The sequence below is a fragment of the Meleagris gallopavo genome, chromosome 2 (genome assembly GCF_905368555.1).
Source record: "Meleagris gallopavo chromosome 2, MGAL_WU_HG_1.1, whole genome shotgun sequence".
Classification (NCBI taxonomy): Eukaryota; Metazoa; Chordata; class Aves; order Galliformes; family Phasianidae; genus Meleagris; species Meleagris gallopavo.
In genome coordinates, this window is record NC_139405.1 from 59,734,379 (window position 1) to 59,760,017 (window position 25,639).

General features: G+C 35.0%; 1 protein-coding gene across 3 annotated transcripts in view; it reads right to left on the reverse strand.

The window, feature by feature from the left end:
* NKAIN2 (sodium/potassium transporting ATPase interacting 2) overlaps window positions 1-25,639 on the reverse strand; it is a 517,696-nt gene that overhangs the window by 272,641 nt on the left and 219,416 nt on the right. For all 3 annotated transcript variants that reach the window (XM_085217384.1, XM_085217383.1, XM_085217382.1), the window contains exon 2: window positions 12,272-12,409. In XM_085217384.1, coding sequence (XP_085073510.1) covers window positions 12,272-12,409 — 138 coding nt within the window. The remainder of the gene's footprint in view (window positions 1-12,271; window positions 12,410-25,639) is intronic.

The following is a 25,639-nucleotide window of genomic DNA, read 5'->3' on the forward strand; positions in this document are numbered from 1 at the left end:
CAGGGAGGCTGTGGAGTCTCCTTCTCTGGAGATATTCAAGTCTCGCCTGGACGCCTACCTGTGCGACCTGGTGTAGGGAACCTGCTTTGGCAGGGGGGTTGGTCTCGATGATCTCTAGAGGTCCCTTCCAACCCCTACAATTCTGTGATTCTGTGATTCTGTGATTGTGTCTCTTTTCTTGTGGAGTTTCAGGAGCTGAAAATCACTATGAAAACATAAAAAATTTAAGAAGATACATACAGATGGGAAGTGAGAAGCATCTCTGAAATTCTGCAATGAAGATTCATGACAAGAAGCTTAATAGGAAGATTTCTAAGAAGTTCTTTCATGGAATGCAAAAAAAGGCTGCATTCGGAATTGGACTACAGTCCTACCTTTATATTGTCTTAAAATTGAAAGTGCTGATTTGTAAATGAATAGCTCCATGTGAATCTCAATGCATCTTTCCTGAAGCATAACCTCAGGGTGACAATGAAACTCACACATGAAGAGAATCAGTCACATTGCCTAGAAAAACGTCTTTGAAAAAAGGATATAAAAGGACTTCAGGTACTGGAAGGTGATCCTCTGAAGGGATCAGAAATTACTATGACTAAAGTCAGCTGTACTTGAATAACTGATATTACCTAAAAAGATTGAATCAAATCAAATTACTTAAATCTTAACCAATTGGGCAAAACAAGAATTGGCTTTCAATGCGATATATTGGTAAGCAGTGTTACTCAGACTTCAAGCAGAAAAATTAAAATAGATAGCCTTGTTTTATCTGCATGCAGTACAATAACATTTTAAGTATACATGTCGAGATTAGTGGCTGAATAGAGGTGAAGAGAAAAGAGGAAGAGGTAGACACAGAGGGTGCTGGAATAGAGAGGGGAAGCAGCAGCAGATCTGCTGTTACGGAGCTGTAGCAGGCTCCAAATCTACAGCTTGTTGCAAGGAAAGAGCAGAGTAGAAGAAGAGACTGGGATAGGTGGTTCAAACCTGAGGCAATGTTTCCATTTCTTTTCTAATGCTTATCTTACTGCAGCATAAGCTGTTCATTAAAATATATTAATCTCTTCCTGGAAAGAGTTGAGTTACAGGTCCCAGGTGTGATCGCAGTAGCCTCCGATTCTAACAAAAGAGTTATCACAGAAAGCTTGAGGCAGAAATCTTTTCCCTCGGTAGAAGATATATTGCCCAAAGATTGTTTAAGGTTTGTTTTTTTACAGAAGTGATCCATGCTGTTAAGTAGCTGTGATCCCAATATATATTCCTAGACTTCGTAGAGAGTTTGGGGTATTTCTCTGTTTTCAGAAAACACTGAGACTTGAAAAATAAAAGGATTCACATGTTGATGTGTCACAACCTTTCCTCCGGTAGTGAGAAAATCCCTGTTTTTCTGTGTTTCAGTTCCAATTTTGTAAAGCAGCCGGAAGAAGTACTTCCCTGCTTCAGTAGTGTAGCACAAGAACAGAGATGTCAAAAGTTCTGAGGTTGGCAGATACTCCAAGGAAGGCGTGATATAAACAGATGCAAGTAAAAAAGACTGAGGTATTGTCTTATAGAAAAGAGAATGTCATCAGTAACTGATAGATATCAGTAAATAAACTATGCAGTAATAGGAACAATTGTGGAAACTATAAGCAACACTGATTACTTTGCATAGAGAAATATTTAACACTAAACTACAGAGGTAATTTCAGGGCAGTGGAAACATTACCTTATACCTGCTTGATTTTAATTACCTTTAGTTGTCCAGATCTATTGGCTGTTTGAGGCAATTTTAATGCTTTCAACTCCAGTTTAGATAACAGTAGCAAAAGCCATGGATTTTCTCTCTAATCTCTTCCTCTGTGTATCTACTAAATACATCATCAGCTAAGTTGTTCTTTCTTCGTGCCTTTTATAGTATTTTGACTACAAATTGCCAATTACACATTCATTTAAGAGGAAGCACTGCTTGTTCTTAAAAAAAATGTATATATAATCTGTAGAGTAAATCCCACTTGTCATTATACTAACAAACCAGAGGATCAATTCTAAAGAAAGAGAAAATGAAATGTAGAGGAACTTCATGATTTGGCATCTTTCCAGGGATGCTGTTAGTGAGCTCCCTAGCTTGAATTAAAAGAAAAAATAACATTTTCATTTTATATCACTAGTAGTTCTACATAGAACTGGCCTCCTTAATGTCAACTCCTTGGAAAGACATTTTTTCCTTTGGAGTGGATGACAGTGAGACATCATTCTCATCAGGTCACCTCACAGAAGAGAAACCTGTGAGGTGACCTGATAGCAACCTGTCAGATCTAAAGGGGAGCTACAGGAAAGAAGGGGACAGACTCTCTAGCAGGGTCCGTGGTGACAGAACAAGGGGAAATGGCATCGAGCTCAAAAAGAGTAGATTCAGGTTAGATATAAGGAAAAAAATCTTTTACAGTGAGTGTGGTGAGGCATGGGGGAGACCTCATTGTGGCCTTCCAGTATTTGAATGGAGCATATAAACAGGAGGTGGAATGGCTGTTTACGAGGCTGGCTAGTGTTAGGACAAGAGGGAATGGTTTTAAACTGAGACAGGGGAGGTTTAGGTTAGATATTAGGAGGAAGTTTATCACACAGAGGGTGGTGACGTGATGGAACAGGTTGCCCAACAAGGTTGTGGATCCCCATCCCCGGAGGCATTCAAGGCCAGGCTGGATGTGGCTCTGGACAGCCTGGTCTAGTGGTTGGTGACCCTGCCTATAGCAGGGGCACTGAAACTAGATGAACTTTGAGGTCTTTTTCAACCCAGGCAATTTTATGATTCTATGATTTAAATTAAAATTATTGGACAGCATCATGCACTGAACATGTTCGCCTACAATTTACTGGAAGTAAACAATGTACTTCATTATATGATATAAGTTATAACTTCTAATCCTCTATACATACATCAGCTCAAATAAAGTATTAACAAAGTATATTTAACTTGAAATTTTATGAAATTTTTATGGAAAACTAAAATAGACTCTGAAAATTAACAAAAACCCATCTCAGTCTGAAAGACAAGAAATCTCTGAGCAGAACATTGTAAAGTAAGGTCTGTCCTGGAGTTTTTCCGGAGTGTTTCTCACAAAAGTTTCTGAAAAAAATCCCAGATTCATTTTCAAGATTCAGTGGATTCAGGTTCTTCAAGAACCTGATAGACGTCTCTTGCTCCACTCAATGAGAGGAATTTAATGTATTTTCAAAACGTTAACTATTTGAAGGCCTCTCAAAGTCTAAGAGCTTCTCATTTCATTATCTACCATAAACTTTCAGAGGACTAGTACACTTCTTCTCTTTAGAACTTTGTTATTTGTCAAGTAGGGGTCTTCTTGAAAGAGAGATATCCTACACAAAACTAGAGGAATCAGATATTTAGGAACTCTTGAAAACCTCAGTTTTCCCTTTTTATGACTTGACATCACTTGACTAATTGTCTGATAAACAGATTTTTTTTTTCTATTATGCTTTGCCAAAGAGGTCAGACTAATGATATTTAATCTTGAAAGAATATTTTATACCTTCTTAAGGAGTTCAGTCAGGTTTTCTGATCAGAGAAGACATTTCTCATTCATAATTTTCTTTAGATTAATTCTGTACCTTGGTGCCTCATGCCTAATTGTTTCAGTAAAGAGAACAGATGAAAGTAATCAAATCTTACTATAATAATTCTCTGTCTGTGAAATATATATACATATATATATATGTATATCTTAAAATCTTAAAAATTATAAAGGCTATATCCAAAAAAGGTAGATAATGCCAGAGACACTTAATGGAGGCAATCTTCTTTCATCTGCTTCCATACAGTCAAGACTGCTGTGCTCTCTATAGTATTACATTGGAAGACATACTTGCTCAAGGATCAGCTGAATCTAAAAGGTTGGAGAATCTGAGATCTGTTGAGATCTCTTGCAAGTTATCAAAAATATTTCTAAAAAAGTAATCAAAATAAAATCTTAATGTAATCTAAACCTAGAATATGAAGTAAAAAAAAAAAAAAAAAAAAAAAAAAAAGACCATATATTTCAAACTGATAATCAATAGCCTATCAATAAACCAACCAAAAACAAAGAAAGAATGACTTTTAGTCCACTGGAATCCTTATGCTTTATTTTGTTTAAGTTCTGTATGCTCACAAATCACACTCACAATTTGAATTAGTTGAACTACAGTGATGACACTGACCAGCTATTTCTACATGCCGCTCCCTTCATACTCCTATCCCTACTATGAAGTAGGCTAGACTCAATTTCAAAAGTAAACTTTGGAGCCTATCCTTTTAAATATAAATGAAAGCACATTTAAGTCCACAACAAAATAAAATCTAGTCCTTTAACACAACAGCTGCAAAAAGCACTCTATTACACGTGCTTCCCTGTGAATTGAAATCTCTTTCAGCAAACATTGTTTAAAGTCCAAAGGGCAATCTTCTACTTACATCCCTACTGATTTTTCACAGCATCTGCCAAAGTGAGCAAAACCCTCCAATAAAACAGCAGTTAGCAAGGTTTACAAAGATCTCATCTATGAAATTGCATCCAGTAATGAAAGGACTAACTACAAAAAGAATCCTCAAACTCTACTCTTTCACAACATCTAAATTCCCATCTGCAATATTTCATAAGAATTTTAAAAGAAAAATTTTAAGAGAATAATAAAGATATTTCAGAAAACTACGATGAGGCTTGAAGGAGGACCATGACAAAGGATCTTTTTAGCAAGGTTAGACACTATGGACTAGAAGTATCCCTCAAAGTATTTAATATACTCTCTGTAATGCAAAGAATGTTTAAGATAGTGAAGATTTATCACAGAATGGCTAAGGAGAATTCAAGTTGCTACTCATGACATGGAAAGCATTTTAGGAAAGTGCACCTATGCAGTAATTACTATGTCATAAAATACCAGTGCTTCATCTAGCATCAATTTATCCAGCATAATGAAAGCGAAACCATGAATGAAATTTGAGGTTAATCTGGGGTTGAAGTGGATTCTCCAGCACTGTAACAGTCTTAGCCCATATTATGATTTTGAGATTTACTTGGAGTGCCCTATAAATGCTTCTGCAATACTCATTTTGAACATCTACTTTTTTAACTTCACAAATAAAATATCAATTCTGTCCTTCTGTATTCATTGTGCAGTACTTAATTTCTGAAATTCTACCAATTTTTGTCAATTAATGTTTTGTCATTTTTCTCTTTTATTGTTTATCATTGAAATACCTCAAATTCCTCTCTCTATTTTTCCTCTTTCTCAGCTTCTACAGTAGGTATTTATATATTTGGAATAACTAGAATAACTTTTAAGTGACACAGATTTTTCCACAAAGACGTAAAAACAATCCCTGTTGTCATATATTTCCTTGGTTTGACCTGGCCTTTAAGTGGTAAAACAAAAATCAAATCACTTGACTTATGACATTTTCCACCTGCCTGAAAACAATAAATTCTGGAAATTTTACACTGAGGACAGCATAGATAAAAAAATGTTTCAAACAAATTATATTCCCAATTTTATGTGCATTTACTTCAGTCCAGTTCAACTTGTTTTCTGGTTTGCAATAAATATAGTGACCAAAGATCGTAAGAAATATTCCTTCTGCTGCTGGTATTAATATTTGTAGAAAATATATATGTATTTTTTTTCTCTAACACCTTTGTGCCAGAAATGGTAGTTTAAGAGACCGGTCAATTTAGAAAGATTGACCAGATGTTTATTTATTTACACAGCTATTTTGTTACTTAATTCAGAACTAAAATTATCAGAAATCTATTCTGAATATTGACAATATTATATTCAGTAATGGAACACAGTAGTTATCTATGCACTGAAAGTGCACTTTCAGTGCATAGATAACTACTAAAAAATAACAACGAGCACTTACATAAGTTATTATCCATGGCAAGATACAGAATCAAGGAACGAACTGAAGAATATCATTGTATATCCTTGAATGACGTGTTAGCAAACAAAACATCTTGTCAATGGCACATTTTGAAACAGAATAACTATTCTGATCCACAGTCTCCTGTGACAACCAACAGATAAAGTTGGTACTAAAATGCTCAAGGTCTGCATTTCCTTAGCTTAATATAATATTATTAAGCATTAGCACAAAATGGTTATGCAGAAGATCATTACTTATGCCCACTAATCATTTGGCTCAGAAAAAGCTGGGCAAAGTATTTTGTATACTCTTTCGTGTCCATTGTCTTCTATCAAGCAACAGATCTATATATAAAATTCCTACAAACTTTTTTTTTTTTTTTTAAATAAAAGAAGTAAACAAGTATCTTGAAGAAGAACTGGATTAAGTCAATAAAGTAAATTTCAGATTTGTGTTGTTACAGGTATTGAACATAAGACTCTCTTTTATATTATGGTAAGTAACTTTTTCATTGAGAAAAATAAGAAGAAAAAAATCTGATTCTCTTACAACATTCAGCATCCTGAGATGTTATTTCACCAAAAAATCTAGCCAATAATTAACTATACTAAGCCCATCTCTAAATTTCAAAAAAGCAACTGAGAGAACACAGCTCCAGAATTGCAGCTTTCCTGCTGTTTCTTGCTTTACACTTTTCTGTAACATGTTGATGTTGTTTGATAATATTCTGATGTGTACTTTTAAGAGATTACTTGCTGCACACTGACATGTACTGTTTTTAAAAATTTAAAAACATTTAAAAACATAGAAGATACTAAGCTGCAATATACAAGTCAAAAAACTACAAACACACCTGATAGATTTAGGGATACTTATCATTAAGGGTGTTGAAGTCATTGGCTACGACCAGTCTTTAAAAAGACACAAATTAGCTCAGTTATACTCTTTGGGGCTTAGTGGTTTTACAGACTGATGCTGCTGCAAGAAGTCTCAGACAAAGTAATTGCCTCTTTTTTTAATACATATCAGCAATCATGTGTTAAGTAATGAATATATATATATTTTTTTTTTTCCCTAGAAGTTAACATGGCCAAGTATTGTCTTGTAATAAATTATTTTTGTTCTTAAAGTTCACAAGCGTGTCAAACTGAGATCCTTATAGTCTTCTCTTAGTATTCTGTGGTCTGTATTAGTTTCTCAAGAGTCTTTATGACATTCACTATTCTTAGGGCTTTGTTTTTTTTTTACTATTACGTCTAAGAGAAAGAAATGTTAAAATAGAATACATTATTCCCTGGGAAAATGTTAGTAATGTTGTCCTCTCTATAATCTTGCTACATACACAACCAAAGTCCACTTTAACTTTACAATAAAACCACTTTGTTATGAGAAAGCACTTTATACAACCTCCTACTATCAATTTTGAAACAAGGTAATTCCATCTAGATTAAAAGCTTGCTCTGTTGCATCTTCACTTTATGCTCAAGGCAGGAAAATTTGTTCATTCTTCAATGCAGATGCTTTTTCACTTTCTCAGTGCTCTTGCTTTTCTACAAGGTTTCTCAATAAAACTTACAGAACTGTACAAAAAAAAATATTCTCACTTCCTTGGAACTAATTCTAGAAGAAATAAAAATAACAGTTTCTAAAAATACAAAGGAGCAGTGGAAATGATAGATACCTATCTCTCAGACATCAATGTCTTCAAATTCTTATATTTCATAATTTATTTCCAAGTTTATCTGCTTATGTCACTGCCAAGCTCCATTAGATATTCCTTCATCTTATACAAATGGCAATGGAGAAACAAAGTACTTATTTTTACAGTGATATCCCTGCAGCACTGGAGTACTACAAAGTACTGGGCTTCACATGTCAGGTCAATTCCTACATTTAGAGAAGACAATGACACTCAATGTAAATGAGGCTTCTTGTCCTCCTTGTAAATGCTGAGAATGCTTTACAAAAAAGTTAAGAAAATAGTAGAATGAGATTTCTATGTTTTTCCATGAAGCAGGAATCAGAACACATATGTGCATTCAGTGTAATTCCCCTTATTCTTCTTATAACCCATATCTAATGCCTTCATGGGATGGAAAATACCAAGTTGCATGCACTTGAGCTCCCCTGGGTTGGCCCTGCCTTCCCAAAAGGTGCTCAAACACTGTTTCAGACTTAGCATTTCTGCAACACCATAGTAGAGTGAGGAATATGTGCTCAGCTTACTAACAAGGATGGAATTCCTGTAGAGAAGGAACTGGAAAAGAACAGCCTCCAAACAGAGCTCTACCCTGGTGAAAAGCACAGTTTGTTTTCAGAATCCTTAGTAACTCACATTGGTATTACCCCTTATGCATTTGTCTTGCACAATCTTTTGACAATGATGCTAAAAGCACATTTAAGTCTCATTCTACTGGTCAGGTTTTGTTCCTCCTGAAATCTCTATTTGTAAAGCATCAGAACTGCTGCCAAACAGTTCTTTTATCATTATCATTTACACAAGGAAAAAAGGTTTACTTATTACCTTTAGAAAATATATTTCTGTTCATTCATTTCTGCCCTTAGAGCAGATGTTTTACCCTCTCAGTCAAGTATTGGCATACTGGTTAATGGTTTAGCTTTACAAATACAGATAAGTGTGTTTTCTGAATCTACGTTAACCCTTCTCAATATATTAAATTTCACTTTTTATAGAATCATAGAGCTGTAATAATTGAATATAAAATACCATAGAATGGCTTAGGTTGGAAGGGACCTTAAAGATCATCTTGTTCCAACCCCCTTGCCATGGACCAGTGCTTCCATCCACCAGATGGAAACAGCCTAGGGCCTCATCTAACCTGGCCTTGAATGCTTCTATCCAGTGATAGAACATCCACAACTTATTTGGGCAATTTATTGCAGAGCCTCACCGCCCTCATAGTAATGAATTTCTTCCTAACCATGTAAAAAGTCTGTCTCCCTCCCGCTTACAAGCTTTCTTCAAGTATAGGAAAGCCGTACTGAGTTCTCCCCAGATCCTTCGCTTTTGCAAGTGAAACAAGCCCAACTCCTTTAACCTTTCTTCATAGAAGAGGTGCTCCAGCCCTTTGATTATCTATGTGGCCCTACTCTGAACCTGATCCAACAGCTCCACGTTTTTCTCATTTTGGGCTCCTGACACATTGGGCCTGGATAAATTGCTCTGGATGAGGCCTCACAAGGGCAGAGCAGAGGGAACAATCACCTCCCTCACCCTGTTGGCCACGTCTCTTTTGATGCAGCCCAGGATACTGTTGGTCTTCTGCACTGCAAGAGCACACTCCTGGTTTATGTTCAACTTCTCATCCATCAAGTTTGGACACCAACAGGGATGTACATTCTCCTTGGCCTGTCTCTTTTGATCAATGTACTTAAATAAATCCTTCTTGTTATTTTTCTCATCTCCTGTTGAATTCTGTTTTGTTGGTGCCTTCGTTTTCCTGATCCAATCCAGGCAACATTCCTATATTTTTCCCAGGCCACCCACCCCTGCTTTCACTGCTTGTACATTTCCTTCTCATCTCTCAGTTCAATCATTAGGTCCTTGCTCAACTATGCTTGTTTCCTGCCTCCTTTGCTTGATTTCTTATGCCAGGGGATGGATAGCTCTTGCACTCTTAGAAAGGTGTCTTTAAAGATCTGGCAGCTCTGTTCTGTTCCTCTGTTCCTAAGGAGAGTTTCCTAGGGGATCTCATCCAATAATTCCTTAAACAACTGGAAGTTCACTTTCCTGAATCTCAGGGTCCTGACTCCACCCTTTGACAGGCCTGCATTTCTCAAGATCACAAATTCAATTGAGCTGCTTCTGATCTTAACCTCCTTAAAGATCTCCTTCACAATGGTGATCACCATGTCCAATAGCGCTTCATCTCTGGTCTGTCCAATACTTGGATCAGAATGTCATCCTCAAGAGACTCCAGGAGTCTCCTGGATTGCCTGCAACTCTCCATTTTGTTTCCCCAGCAGATACCTGCAGTCCTCTTTGCGCTCTGCAGATTTTTTCCAAAATCTGGAACCACAGTCATCTATTCACTTCTCACCCAATTTTAAACTTCCCTGTGACTCTTCTGAGTTCAAAGACACTTTTTCACTTGTGGTATTCCATCTGTTTAAAACCTATTTTCTCTTTTCCAAAGCCACTGAGTCATTTTTTTAAATCTCACTTTGAAACTTTCCTTCCTCCTTTAATACATGAATCCCTAATCCATGGAAAATATTTCAGTGATATCCTTTAGAATCTTGCACAGTGAAAGAGGACATTTATTGTAGTCTCATTGAAGCAAACTATACTTCATATACTTATGTGACTGTACACTCAAGATAGTGACCCTTGCAGAATCACTTGAAAGACTGCATCCTCTCACTGGAAAGCTTAATAGCTGCACTCCTATAGATTTAAAAGTTGTTATCACAATCTCACTTTTTTGTCTTTCCATTCATAACCTGTCCTGTGATGTCAGATTAATGCCAGTGAGTTTTGTCTAGTTTCAGGAATGGACAATTCTGGGCTCATTACAGATGAAGAAAAGAATGTAGTCCCACTGTCTTTTCCTCCAATGATGAGTACCATTTCCCTCATTCTCACTTTAAGATAGTCTCCAAAGAGTTTGGCATTAGTAATGAAGACAATCAAAACAATTTTGAGCTAACTAAACAAGAAATGAAAGTTTCGTAATTGTTGCTGTATCCAATCAGCTTGTGATGGATGGCTCACAAAGGTTTCTGTTCTAAAATCTGAGCAAGACAAACAAATTGATCTTAGATCAGTTCTATCCAATTCAGTGACAGGATGAGAAAAACTAGCATAGCCAGTTGGACTATATAGTGAGGTTGAGGGAAAGCTTTAAGAAAAGATGTGTGTGAAAATTTGGATGATCGTGTGGTAATAATGGTATCATCCAGAAATGTGTGAGCAATAACTATTGATAAGGCTGGTATTCCTCCACATTTAAATACCCTCATCATTGTAGCAGATAATTTTTTGTATTCCTGTTGAAAAGGGCACTTAAATGTAGCCTGCTTTTGTTGTTGTTATGTTTTTGTTTTGGTTTGGTTTGGTTTGTTTTTTTTTAGCTTAGCTAAGCATTTTATCTTCATTTACCTTGCAATTGTCTGAGGACGGAGTTTTTTTATTGTTTTTATTTAACTGGCATTTGCTTGAAAATTGGTTGTTTTGTGTTAGCTTTTTTTATTCTCAAGATTTTTGGACTAGTCAAAGTACTAGAAATGAAAGAAGAATATTCCAGTTCACATTTACACTGTGCTCAGGGTTGTGAATTGAAGAAATAATTCAAAATGTTTCATATTTGCAATACATTTCTTAGTGTTTGCAACAAATATTTTGATTATAGTAACTTACATGAGTATAATAAATATGTCGCACTTGTGCACACAATTTCTACATATAGCAAATAAGATAAATAGAAATATAGATGCAAATATTAATGTATTACTACTACATAGCACTATTAGAACATGGATGGTAGAACAGGGGTAGAAGAAAAAAAACTTTTCTACATCCTGAGTGATTACTGTTATATAAAGGAACACTATGACAGAACATAGACCTTGCAGAAGTGGGTACAGATTCAGTGTAGTTAACTCATTTATGCATTGAAAGTATGGTTGTACAACAGCAAATCTTTTGGACTGTTGTCTATGAGAAGTATTGCAAGCGTTAATTGAATTAGTAGATAAATTGGATACAAATATTATACAAATCTATTCCTAACAAAAGGTGATCTAAACAATGGTTTTGAAATTTGTTGCTCTGTCTTTAGAGCCCTATGTATCAGGGAGAAAAAAAATAAATCTGAAATACAACATGAAGATTTCATTAATGCTGTATTGTACTAGTGAGTACAACAATAACACATGAGAGATAGTCGAATAAGGAAAAGAAATGGATAAAAAACATAAAGATTCCAAATCCTTATTTTTATCCAGAGCCCTCAGTCTGCAACTGTCATAACCACATTTTTTACCATACTCTCATACTTCATTTCCTAATTTGGACTATTTCTACACATAACTGGGCATTCCCCCAGTCCTGGTAAAAAACAATAATGAAATACTATAAGAAGTGATAGATCTATTGCATAGGTCAGGTGAATCTAGAAAATTTATTCACTTCTGCAACGTTCATATTTTCCTGTTACTTTACTTTTAACTGTGGCAGGTTTTTACCATTTAATTACTACAGGTGATCCAGAATTGTAATAAGTGAATGTAAAATATTACAGAAGCAGGTGAAGTCAAAATGAGTTCTATTTCTTCTATAAGCAGTACAGTTTAGAACTTTTTAATTAAATATGCAGATTAAAAAAATATATAAAATGAAATACTCACTCCTGTTATGTAACGAGGTCTATACTGGATGGTTCCAAATAAGCCAAGTATGACTACAATAATGTGTATGAAATTTGCCAAGATGGGTGCCCACTGATAACCAAGGAAGTCAAATATTTGCCTCTCGAGCACAGAAACCTATGATTAAAAAGCAAAAGAATAAATAGATTAGAACACACCAGAAAATATCTACTGGGACATTGTTCCATCCCATAGCAAGATAATTGCTCTACGTTAAAAACAAAAACAAGAACAAATTCAGTCAGCAGTATCAGCAGCACAAAGAAATGAGTTTGCAATATTTCACTTTCTTGTTTTAATGAAAGCTGCATTTCCCACTGACAGATTACTGAGTTATATTCAGTTAGCTAAAATATTAATGTGGGCAATTTTACTGAGATACTAAAGTATTTCCTAGGATGTTATGTTTGCAGGTGAAGAAACACAAATCATTTTGTTATATACACCAGCAAATGCTATAATGTCCTAGACTACTGGTGCTGAAAATATGTGCTGGGTTTATGATCTTTTCTCAGCTACTTTTCTTCCATCTACAAAAACCATCCTTCAGCTTAATCCTGTCTATTTTCTTTCATTATTTTCTCTTCTCTTTATTTTTTTTCTTTCTCTTCCTTCTATTTCTACTATCTGGTGAATGGGCTTTTACCTCTGTTGAAATGTATACAACTTTTTGAACTGGTTCTGTTGATAATTACTCTAGTTTATTTTCTCTCACTGTCACAAATAAATATAAGCTGTTACTCACAACTCCTGACACTTCATTTTTGAAAATGAGTTATGGTATAATCTTGAGTTGTTGATGGCTGTTTTGAGTTAATGACATTCCAAGCAGACAGATCAGAAGGTAGAAAAAAAAAAAAACAAAACAAACTGTATTTCTAATAATGTTGATAGAATTCATTTCTGAATTCAAACATCAAATGTCCCTTACCATGTATCAGACATTATAGCAAAATACAGCATTCCATAACAAACCATAGGCAGAATGGCATGTTTTGATTTAAGTAATTCTGATATGAAGATTAAAAGGTAATGAAGGCTGAAGTGAATTTAGACAGAAAGGGTACCAAGTTTCTTTGATATTTGAGTTATTTCAGTAATTTTACTAATTAGAATTGAGTAGATGAGTTTTATGAAAAGGTATGTAATAGTAGTAAAACACACAGAAGAAATAAAAACAGACTGTTTCTTCACAAAGTTTCAGTAAATGACAGCAGACTATTTACTCAATTTATATTATACAATAAATTACTTGATTTAAATGTATCTGTCACACACATTATTCATTTAAAAGATAACACCTTTTGAAATCAAGTACTAAATGAATAATTAACCACTGTTCAGCACTTTTCTTGCATGATGTAGCTATGGAAGAGTCTTTTAACTTTCATGCCGCAGTCCACTGTCACACCAACATTTCATTTTTGAAATTAACTAAGAAGGCTTGCAATTAAAAAGACAGCCTACACTTGCACCAGCACTGCAAATGTAGAGTGTTAGTTATATAATGCTTACTGGCATATGTTGCACTTTAAAATAGGGATTCTCAAATTAACACTGGGGAAGCTATACAATTTTGAATTTTGAGCCCATTTGAAAGTTCAGAGCTTCATGTTAACCACTGAATTCCTCTTTACAACAAAAATTACTTTCATAGAGTACTTCCAGCTTATAACCAGTGTTAATATTTTGCCTAGCATTTTATTTTACAGATATAGTGACACAGACAGATTCTGATAATACATCATCTGAGATCTTAATGGAGTGATTTGTGCTATCCTGCAACTCTTTCTCTAGCAAATAAATGTCATAGAAGCATTCACAGAACCCCAGGACACAACATTCTAAAAGTGAAAACAGTGAAAAAGAAACAAAAACTAGATCAAGCTGCATTACAAGTTTCATGAAGTCTTCCTCTCCTTGTGCTTTTAAATTTATTATTAACAATTATTTCCTTGACTATCAACTTTGTCATTTACATATAGAAGATAAACAAGTAGCCTAGAGTAGTGTTCTGCAGGTTTGTGTGAAGACCCTTAGAGCTATTAGCAAGATTTGCTACACCTTAAGCACCATTAAACAGGTAATGAAGGGAGAACACTCACTCTGAGCACCAAGCAAGGCTGAAGCAAAAAGTCTAGACAGATCAAGTATCTAATACACTTAACAGTAGAAATTCAATAAGCAAAAAATACTAGGAATGAAGAAACCATTCAATGAATAAGAAATTATATAGCTAAGAATTTCAACTATAGAAGAAAATTGCAGCAGGGTAGTTAATTGTATTTAAAAAAAAAAAAAAAGTTAAAAGCCAAACATTACTGATATAATTTTAGGTTAACAAGAAGTTATTCTATCATGCATAAAGGCTATTTTGCTTTTGCTGTTTTATTTATTTATTTATAGCCATCTTGCCTTCAGCATTAGAATAATGTCTTCAGTTCTGGACAATCTCTCTCATTTATTTGATTTATTAGCTTCAATTCCAATTATATTGTATTATATTGTGTCATCTTGCATTCCGCTATCATATTTAGTAAATTAATTTTCTCCCTTAGCTTGTTGTTGCTGCTCTGTTTTTAGGCCCATCTCCCTACCTTTTTCCTCATCTGCCCTATTAGTCACAGAACTGGGATGAACTGGGCCAGAACTGTGACACGTCGTTACGTAAAAATGTCATTATGACTATCCTTGTGATTCTAGGAGGGGAAAAATAAAAAGTAGGACGAAGTACTGACAAAATCTATTAAAAAAAGTATATGTGGCTTCCACCTCTTCCACAGGTGCCATAATCATGAGGGATTTCCTCACTTAGAAATACCAAATATGTATCTGATTTTGAAAGGACTTTTTTTTACTTTAAAAACTTAAAAAGGTTAAACAACTGCATTTCCTTCTACAAATTCGACCCATTAGCTGAAAATGTTTAATAATGTTTCAAGCACACAACGAAGAAAGGAAAAAAAAAGACTGACATAGAAATATTCATATTTAAAGTTCTAGGAAAGAAATTGCACATTTTCTTTCTTATTCTTCTGGAAACCAGAATTTAAAATGAGAATAGAAATGAGAAGGATGCTTTGAATGAAAAATTAGACTATGGGAAGAAAAGAAAATTTTTTATTCAATTCCATTTTAATAATTCACTGAACCAAAAACATACGATTATAGAGTTTCGGTTCCTAATTTTAGAAATTAAACATCCATCAAACTGTCTTAGGTTTCCAAATAAATAAAATACCATTGATAGATTATTTTATCTAATCACTAATAAATTATAGAAGAGCTAAGTGCAAACAATTTCTACTAATTCATTATTTTTCCCAGACTTCTGCTAGCTGTTTTAAAAATATATATGAAATAAAATCAGTCTGTAAACTGTCAAGTTGGAATAGCTCAAACTGTTTACCGATTCCTGTCTGACGATGGCTGTTAATAGGTTAACAGTGTTACTGACCCTGAGGGATATAAAGAATTGAATTTCCAGAGGATAAAGAAAGCCATTTTGAGATGATTCTTAAAGTATATGATAGGAGTAAAATTTCAGACAGGAATCACAAAGGAGAAACCAGTCAAAAGATGATTTATAACACAAATACCAAAATGGAAAATGACAAAGTGCTTTTCTTTAGAAAGCTCCTTGAGAAGAAACTTAACCACAACTACTTTGCAAAAGAACGCACCCAAAAGTTTGCACTGATGTAAAGTGCACTTGGTCACACAATTCTTCATGCACAAAAGCTTGCCAGCCTGGGCCCCTAGTGAAGCAAGGCCTAGTATAGGATCACTTTAGAACAGTGAACTCACCAGCTGAGTCATGGCATGAGGCTCTCACCCGAAGAATAAAACTGTGTCTATTTAACTCATTGTGAGGGAGAATTAAGCTATCATGCTTCATCTCTTAAATAGGGCAGGTGAAGAACAAGTTATAGAAACTACGCAGTCATCAGTAACTTTTTAAGTCTTCAGCTCATTTGTTTTTGAGTGAGTTAAATTTTTGGTTTTATGGCATATAAATGTAAAAACATCCTAGTAAGCACAAGCGCTTTGGGCCTGTAGTGTACAAGAGCTCTACAATGCTGAAGCCTATTTGAACCGCACACAAGGGTAGGCTTTCTGCTCGGTCTGTCAATTTGAGGCAGAATGCATGCTTCACACCATATCTTAATGAAGTTCATTTAGATTTACAACAAAATTTCTAATTTCAGTATTCTATCCTGAGATAGAGGGACCAGTTCAGTGAATTGCCAATAGTTCCTCAGCAGAAAAACAGAATAACATTTCAAAGTTCATAAAGAAAAACATCTGCAAGTGTGTCTGTGCATGCAAGTAAAATCTTTTACAGTAAGGCACCAGGTAAAGAAAAAGATTTAAACAATTCTGTGAGAAGGAAGGCAAAACTAAAATGGAGTTCGGCAGAGAGCTATGGGCACAATGGTACTCTCAGTACATCTAATAAAAACGATGACAAGTGCAGATAATTCAAGTAAGAATTAGTTTCCACTTGTCCATTGGTTCCTTAAAGGAATCACAAATATAATACTAAACTCCTGTTCTTAATCTGCCTGATGCTGCTGAGAGAAAGAATAGGCCTTCTCTGGAGTTGATAAGAAGGTAATCATGTTTTTTAAAAATCCTGTATGGGACCACATCTCTGCGTTGTTTTGTGTGAGAGTGAATTTAGGCAGCGACCTACTGAAGACAACAGGGCTCTGCATAGGTACAGACTGTATTTGAGGACTCTTCTGCTGACTTCTCTCACTGAACAGAAGAATAATTAAATAAGGGTAAGTGCAATTTTTCTTTGTTGGGTTTTTAGTTCTGTAGTAATGAGAAGTAGAACTGTTATCTAAATAACACTTCATGACAAGAATATAAGAAAGAATCTAGCTAAATCTGAGCTGGTGAAACTGACAGCTGGTTTAAATGAAACTGATTTGCTGTGCACTGAACGTATCTTCAGGTTATAATTACAATTTGTAAGTATTTAGACTCCACCATACATACATGAAGGCACAGTGACTTGAACAATAAGAACATCAAAACCCTGTCTTCCAAGTACTTCCATAAAAGAGTTACCCTCTGTGTGAAAATTCATAGGGGAATTCATAGAACCACAGAATCCTTAGTGTTGGAAGGTACCTTTGAAGGTCATTTAGTCCAACTCATCCACATCTAGCTCAGGTTGCTCAGGGCCTGATCCAGCCTCGTCTTGAAAGTCTCCAGGGACCCAGACTAGCTAAAGGGATATTCCATACATGACATCATGAGAAAAATCTTCAACAGCTGTCGGGAGTGGGGCAAGGGGAGTGTCCACGGCTCAGAGACTGGCCGGGTATCAGTCAACATGTCAGTTGTTTTGTAAATATATATTGTATTATTACCTGTACTATTATTTCCCCTTTCTCAATTTTCTCTTCCTTTTCTGTCTTAGTAAATCGTTTTTATCTCAACCCACAAGTTTGTAATTTTTTTTTTTAATTTATTTAAGAAAAGAAATTAATTTGCCCCATCCCACTGTGAGGGGAGAGCAAGCAAATGACTGTGTGGTGCTGAGCCACCAGCTAAGTCAAATCACAACAGGCATCTCCTCTTGAGGTTGTGAAACTACATTGTATGTGTCAGCAAAAAATAGCATGTCTGAAAAAAGTTACTTTCTCACAACAAAACATCAGTCTGTACTTGTTCTCAGAAGGAAAGACATCCCTCTAAAAAACCCTCATTAACCTAATAATTTTGACAGATATTGGCAGGGATCACAAACTATCTCAATGGGACTGGGTGATGTAATAATAGCTGGGGAGTTGGTATCATAGGATTTTATCAAGTAAATATAGCCAGTCTAGAGTTATTATGGTAATTGTACTTGCATTCAGACATACAACAGTGCCTACAAAGCACACAAGAGAAAGATAGCTAATCCATTTCAGAACTGTAAGGCACAGAGTGTTCTTTGCTTTGTAGTCACTTATTCCACAACTAAACCTGGATAAGCAGGAGGCTGACTTTTTCTGACCTTACAGAAGCCTCTTTCTTAAGATGGTCCTGTTGGAATATTCATTATTGTTACATAGAATATGTGAAGCATCTACTAATTTTCATGCCTTGGCATAAGTTGAAAAATGACATTTAAACTATGCAGATCACTTTATGGAAGAGAGATAACTGATGTCAGTTATAGCCTGGAAAGTTTTTAGCTGCTAAACTTCGCCTATTACCTGTGCATAAAGCTGTTAGTCCTTAGGGAACTTCAAGCAGTGCTGAAGACAGCAAAGCATCAGCCCTGTAACATGGCCACCTCAAGAGTTATACTTGTCATCTGCTCTCTGCACCAGAGTCTCACGGACAGTCGCAGAACTCATCTTCCAGATGCCCAGTGACCCAAGTTCAACATCTTTAAATTCAATCACAGCTGGGAAATGTTGATTTTTACCTAAAGTCCAGTTCCACATGAAGGTAGAAATTTCTATTCAAGAGTGAGTGAGTTTATTGTAAAAAGAAAGGGATATTCACATTCAACTCAAGAATTATTAATTAGAGTAGCCAATATGCAGCATTTTTTAATATTTCACAATTTTTATTCATTTTGATTTAGTACATGATTATAAAAAAAAAAAAAAAAGGCAGCATATGAAACACATTAACATTCTATTCTCTTGCAGTCATTATAGGTAAACTGGTGAATGAGCATAATGATCCCCTTCTCAAGACCAAGGGGATAACTACAATGAGTCAGTCATCCCGTGCCCTCAAATAGATATCATTAAACATTTCAAGGAAAGCATAGTTTTTTATTCTTTATGAAAAAATATATTTTATTGAATATGTACCTAAGCTTTCTGTTTTAAAGAAACACAAAATCTATCATCTTCAAGTAGATAGAACAGACTCACTGTAATATAAGTAAGCAGTGCAGTTTGGTCTTATTCCCCAGGATTCTCATCTCTTCCAACATTAAAACTATAAAATAATTAAAAAGACAGCATGATATTCCTCTTCCCTCTGCGTGATGACAATGCAGTGGATGAAAAGCAAAACTAACACTGAAGTATGCTGACCCCTTTTTAAGATTAAGATAGAAATATCTCTTTTTAAGTAGACTGTTTCTTAAATATTTGATGTTTGCAGCCAAGCCTTATCAGTCTACAAAGTAACAAACATTGGAAAACAGAGTGCTGTAACATTTCATGCTTAACATATGGTAAATCACAAACCTCTATGCTCAGTCCGGTAAGATGAGGGACAAACAAAGCTTTGACAAAAGACCACACAGACTATGAACACTTCCAAATTCCAGATGATGAAAGGTGCTACTGAAGTGAAGAGGACAGTGTCAGAATATTACACTTCCATACAAGTAAATTGACTAGAAAATAAAATGTAGTGGAACCAAACTTAAATTGTGCAAAGAAAATGGAGAAACAAGATATAAAACTGAGATACCATATAGAAGAATCTAATGGACTTCCTCATTTGCATGTTTTTCTAATGTAGTCACTGGCATTTCTCAAGTTTACACAAAGATAATTTATATCAACTAATTTGGGGCTAAACTCTGAGTTTTAGCATGTGTTTATTTTGTGTAAAGTTTAGTGTGCAGTGCCTGGGATTAAACCACTTATTTATTCAAAACATGTACTCGAGCACAGTAGTAGTTTCTTTGTAGGTATTTTGACACTAAAATGCTTAAAATAAGATGATTTTACTTTGTTTCTCTACTTCATATGAATAGTATACCTCTCTGTATTAGAGGAAGAATGGTGTTAGTTTCCGACACTAGTCGGTACCTAAATTACATCACAAAGACCAGAGAAGGCCTCATAACAAACCTGCATAGCTTACATTACAGTGTTTGTGGAGGTTTTTTGCTTCGTAAAAGAGCCAATCACATGTAGTAAAACAGAAATTATTTCATTCTTACAGATCAGAATCTCTTCTTTTATATTTCCCTTCAAATCTTAATTTGCCTCACCTTCCAATTTGTTTTCTGTACTTCAGTGCCCGCAGTAATTCTCCTTGGAAGCAGCAAAAGTTATAATCTGGAACTTCTCTTCCAGCAGTGCCATAATTCTGCCAATATCTGCCATCATTCAAGTGGCACTTGCTGGCACAATAGCAAAGAGTTGCAGTAATTTCTTTCCACTTCTCCATACCTCATATCCCCAGCTGTTCCAAAAGGGCAAACACCTTGCTGGTTTGATGAGGTCTAGAAAACTCAGCAATAATTATTGTGCTGGCAGTGCTGAAGGCAGCTAGCATCACTAAGGCAGGAATTGGAATGCAGCCCAACTAACATAACAGAATTTACTAATTTGTTGCACTGAATATTTTGCTGCAAGAAATTATCATGAGCGTTGTGATAGACTATGAAAGGCAAATTAAATTTTCCAAGCCAGACTCTTCTACACTGTTTGGCAAAAAGAAAAAAAAAAGAGACAACAATTTTAGGTTTTTTAGGTTAGCTGCTGAAGTCTTGCCATTTTAAATTCTCTGCCTTGCTAGTAATTTACCTCCTTGAATTAAGCAAAGAACAATCATCTATCCAATCATGACCTGTCAAAGAAGTGCTTATAATTATTTTTGACCACTTTAGCATGAATTAGACTAGGAAAGAAAGGTGAACGATGTTCAACAGTTCCATAGTGCAGGCTGACTTACAGAATGTAGTAAAAAAATCAAATAGTGGAACTTTTTTCTTCTAAAAAAATATTACTCAGTGTTTTAAATGATTTATGTCTACTGGCTTTCTAACCTGTGCTAGACAATAACATTTAATTGAGTGTAACTACAATGTATTTTTCAAAGTGAACTCCTACTGTTAATGAAACAATAGGGAAAAAATAACACTGAAATAACATCAAAAGTCCGTGTGATTCCTAGTGGTATAGGTAACCTTTCTGGAGAGAGGATTGTTAACTCAAGAAAAGATAATCTGATAATACTGCATATACTGCTTCGCTGCTAAAGCAAGAACATATCTTTATGCAATGAATGTTGCACCTGCTGATTCCTGCTTTGTTCTGCATGACGCTGTTTTGACTGGGGTAATGGTTTGTCCCATGGTTTATCTCTACACCAATGACACACTGAATAGTGGAAAATGAACTTACTTTAAAGAGAACTGCCTTCTTTCTGAGAGGTAAAAAATAGCCAAAGAAGAGTCAACTTCACTCTGCTTTCTCAATCCCTACTGCTCTGTTATTGCAGCTAAGGAAAGGATCAATACCCATTCAAAATGCCCTGCTATTGACAAGTAGCTCTACAATGAAGAGGAGAGAGGAATAGACAAATGTTGTGCGTGCCTGGGAAAATATGAACAAAAAGTAGGAGTCATCAAATCCTCCCTTAATTTATGTCACTATGCAAAGCAAATTATTCCAATAAGGAAAACTCCAGGGTAAAGATAGATTTGTATTGTGCAAAGCTAAGTAAATTGTCAGTAGGTGACTGATTTCTATACAGAATTGCCAGTAGCTGTCAGCATCTATGACATTTTTGAAGTGACATTCAGATTCCTACTTCATGATAAGCTCAGGTAGGAACAACTTCTTCCTGCATCCCTTTCCACAAGTCTGCCCTCCCTGCTGCAGTAAATGCTGCTAACCTGCAATCAAGTCTCTTCATTCAACCCTTGCCCAGAGCTATGTTTCAACACACTCAATTTCAAACAGATCTGAGAAACAAAATCTTCTCAACAGTTCTTTCCTGGAAAAAACAAACACTGGACCATTATGGTCATAACTTCTATTCAGAAAGCAGAATCAAAGTCCAATCTACTATACGTAGTATAGTAGACACCAAATAGACACCAAATTCTGTCTACTTTTTAGGTCTGAGCCTCCAGCAAGTTCCTAGTAAAAATTGTGAAAGGAACACATTCAGCAACAGATTTGACTAACTGGATTTATACAAGTAAGACAAACCAAATTCAATTCACTTCCCTTTTTCATCTAAAAGACTTTCAATTATTACTAAATTAACTGATACAGCTGATAGACTATGAATAGAATTCCAAGTTGTATTCTGCTCTATGGTCTGCCACAGATTACCCATGGGATTCAGACAAAGCCTTTTAATCTCAGGGTAACACTTGCAGGCAGTAATTCAATTCTGTTTTTGAGATGAAGCACTTAGAATTTTCATTGACCTTCTCCAATTATTAAGTTTTTAATTTACTTAGAAGTTTTTCAATATTTTATACTGTGCATCAGTTTAACCTTATTTTATTACACACTGGACTTCTACCCTTGGAAAAGATGATAAGGAACCAGAGGTGACACCAGATAATGTCGCAACAACAGTCAGCATGATAGAGTATAAATTTGGTCAAATGCTATTCTTGTCAACCAATTTATTTTTTTTTCATTGTAGGTTATATGCATAATTCATTACTTAGCAAACACTCCTTTTTGTTTTTCCACTTTTGCTAGGAAGATACTCAAAGAAAGAACTAAATCAGTTATTACAGAAATCAACAGTACATTATTAAACAAAACTAAGGAAAAGTCTTATAAATTGTATTAAAGTATTAAGAATATTTTTCTGACTAGACAACAATGTATATTTTTTTCTTTATTTCTTTTATACACCCTCACCTGCAGCAATCACTAGCTACATATGAAGCTACTGCTTCTAAAATTGTTAGGATCTGATTACCTGAGAGAGTGACTTATCTCTTGCCCCTGTTGCTATAAACAAATGATGCATTTAAATTGCAATTTATTTGTATTGAAACTAGCAATTTGTTATAATATTTTAAAATTAGCTATTGAATTATTATCAAAAGCATATCTACATTATTTAAAAATCATTCTCATGATGGCTTTCATGGTAAAGAATATGAAATGTAAACAATCTGTTCCTTTAAAATTGGCCTGCGTTACCCTTGCATGAGAGAAATTTTTTCATCAGAAACACTATCAGTTCAGTTTTTAAGAAATATCTCATGGCATAAATTGATTCTAGCAGACTAATAGACTAGCTAGAAAAAAAACACAGCCTGTTTTTAAAGACACTAGGTTTGGAAGAATTTTGATGTTTAATTTGTTGTATGGGAATGAAAACTATGTTTAAGAATCAGTGACCACACCCTCTCATTATGAACCTTATTTTACAAACATTGGCAATACTAAGTAGTTGAAGAAGTGTGCTGTAAGTAGTTATGTACGGAAAAACTAAATTTTCTGATGATTCAACATATGCAAGGTAGAAAATATTAAAATTAGACTGCAAATTGTGACACAAGACATTGTAACATTGAATGACTAAGCATGAAAATAGCAGATGATAAGCAAATAAGTTCAAAATAATGTAGTGTCCTGGGAAAGAATATGCAACATATGCAATGAATTAACCATTACTACTCAGGGCATTATGAAATCATTACAGCTTGTCTTCTAAAGATTTCAGCATGATGATGAACAACCCCTAAATTTTAGTAACAATTAGGAAGGAATGAGCAATGAAACAGGGAAGTCTACTATTGGAGAGAGCAACACACTGACAGTAGTAGACACAGTAGAACTGAAAAAGTATGAAGGAATACAACGAGAATGATCAGAATAAGATGAAGTTTTCTGCTGAGTACAAACTAAACCAACTAGGACTCATGAATTCAGTATATAGAGAGCTGTAGAGGGATATGAAAAAGTATTTAAAATCAAGGATCATATTAAGTAAGTAGGGAACAAGTCTTATGTTTTTTTTCATAATAGCAATAGAGGCAAGCAGCTAGAATGATTTGAGAAAAGCTAAAAGTCAAAAAGAAAAAGAAACATTTTTTCTAAAAGTAAATAATGAAGCCATGTCAATTATTGCCACATGCTTTTGTGGTGTACACAGAAAAAAATATTAAGACAAGTTTATGGAAAATCAGTTCACTGATGGTAAATATAAACAGTGGTCTAGCCATAGCATTTGGTTTAAGAATTCTCATAATTCCCAGCTGTTAGAACTTGGGAGGGTAAATTTTATTGGAGGAACGTGGGAGGAGTGGTCTTGTCCTGACCTGCTTGCTATGCAACTGCTACTGGCTGCTGTTTGATGCTATTTTCTGTGCTTAAGTGATCCTTTGTTCTATTCAAACATGATTTTTTTAATCTTCCGTTTGATCCAGCTTGTAGCTTTTTTTTTCTTTTTAAATTAGAATGAAATTGCTGTAAAACTATAAATCATACTAAAGTTACGCATGTTGATAATATACAAGAATATGTATACTTAAGTCTAAATCATAGAATACTGTCTTCAAATTTCTGAAAGTGTTAAGATTTAAATTGGTTCAAGAAAACAATCTGAAATACTACTGCTTATTGCATTTATTTATAAAAAGACATTTAAATACGATCACTTCAGAACTCTCCCCCAAATATGAGTAACATTGCAGGGCCTTTTCGTAAGTCTGTAAAACCCTTCTCTCTGATGGCTAATGGGAAAGGCTAAGAATTAGGAGACCCATAAAATGAAATCACTTCCTTTACTTACATTTCCTTTATTTCCTTATCTATTTGTTTCCAGTTAAACTGTCTTCATTCTAAAAATAAGGACCTGAAGTATAATAAGGATAGAGACTTAACTTACTGCTCTAAGACAGCTGGTGAAACCCAGTATGGAGAATGGCTGACGAGATCTTAAGTACTGCACAGAATCTTAGCCAGTAAAGTGCATTGCCTTCGATTGCTCTGAAGACAACAGTTAGGTTAGATTTACCTTTACCTTTTGTTATGAACAAGTAGAAGAAAACCATCTGTTTCTAACAAACACCTGCTACATGTATTATTACTTTATTGTATTGTTACTTGGCTCTAACAATATATGCCATGAAAAATGTAAGCCTGTGAGGTACATTAGTAACATGGGGATGGTGTTCTTGATGCTTTCAATGAATTCAAAATACGAACACTTCCTTATTTTAATCAAATTGTTAATAGAATGAACACTCTCTGGCACAGCACCAAGATGTGACACATCTGGTAACTGCTGCAGAATACAACCCCACTCAAAACCACAGGAACAAATCACTGTGTATTTTCTAAGTAAAATTATCACTTAGGGCAGATTAGTGCAATGTAATGGGAGCTGACGCACAAGAGAGAAAAATGTCTTTTGGAGTCTTGAAGAATAATATTTGTGGAGAAAACACATGTCCTACAAAGCCTGGATAGTAAGGATGCAACAGCATATGGAAAACTCCACTGAGTGCTTTAGGAGCCACCTGCAACCACTGAATGTTAAGTGCAGTAAAAAAGAAACACCTTATTAAGTCATAAGATGGAAGATGAACTTGGCAGTAGTGCTAAAGTGTAGAGGTTTAGAGTAATGATGAATCACTTACTCTAGTCATACAAAAAT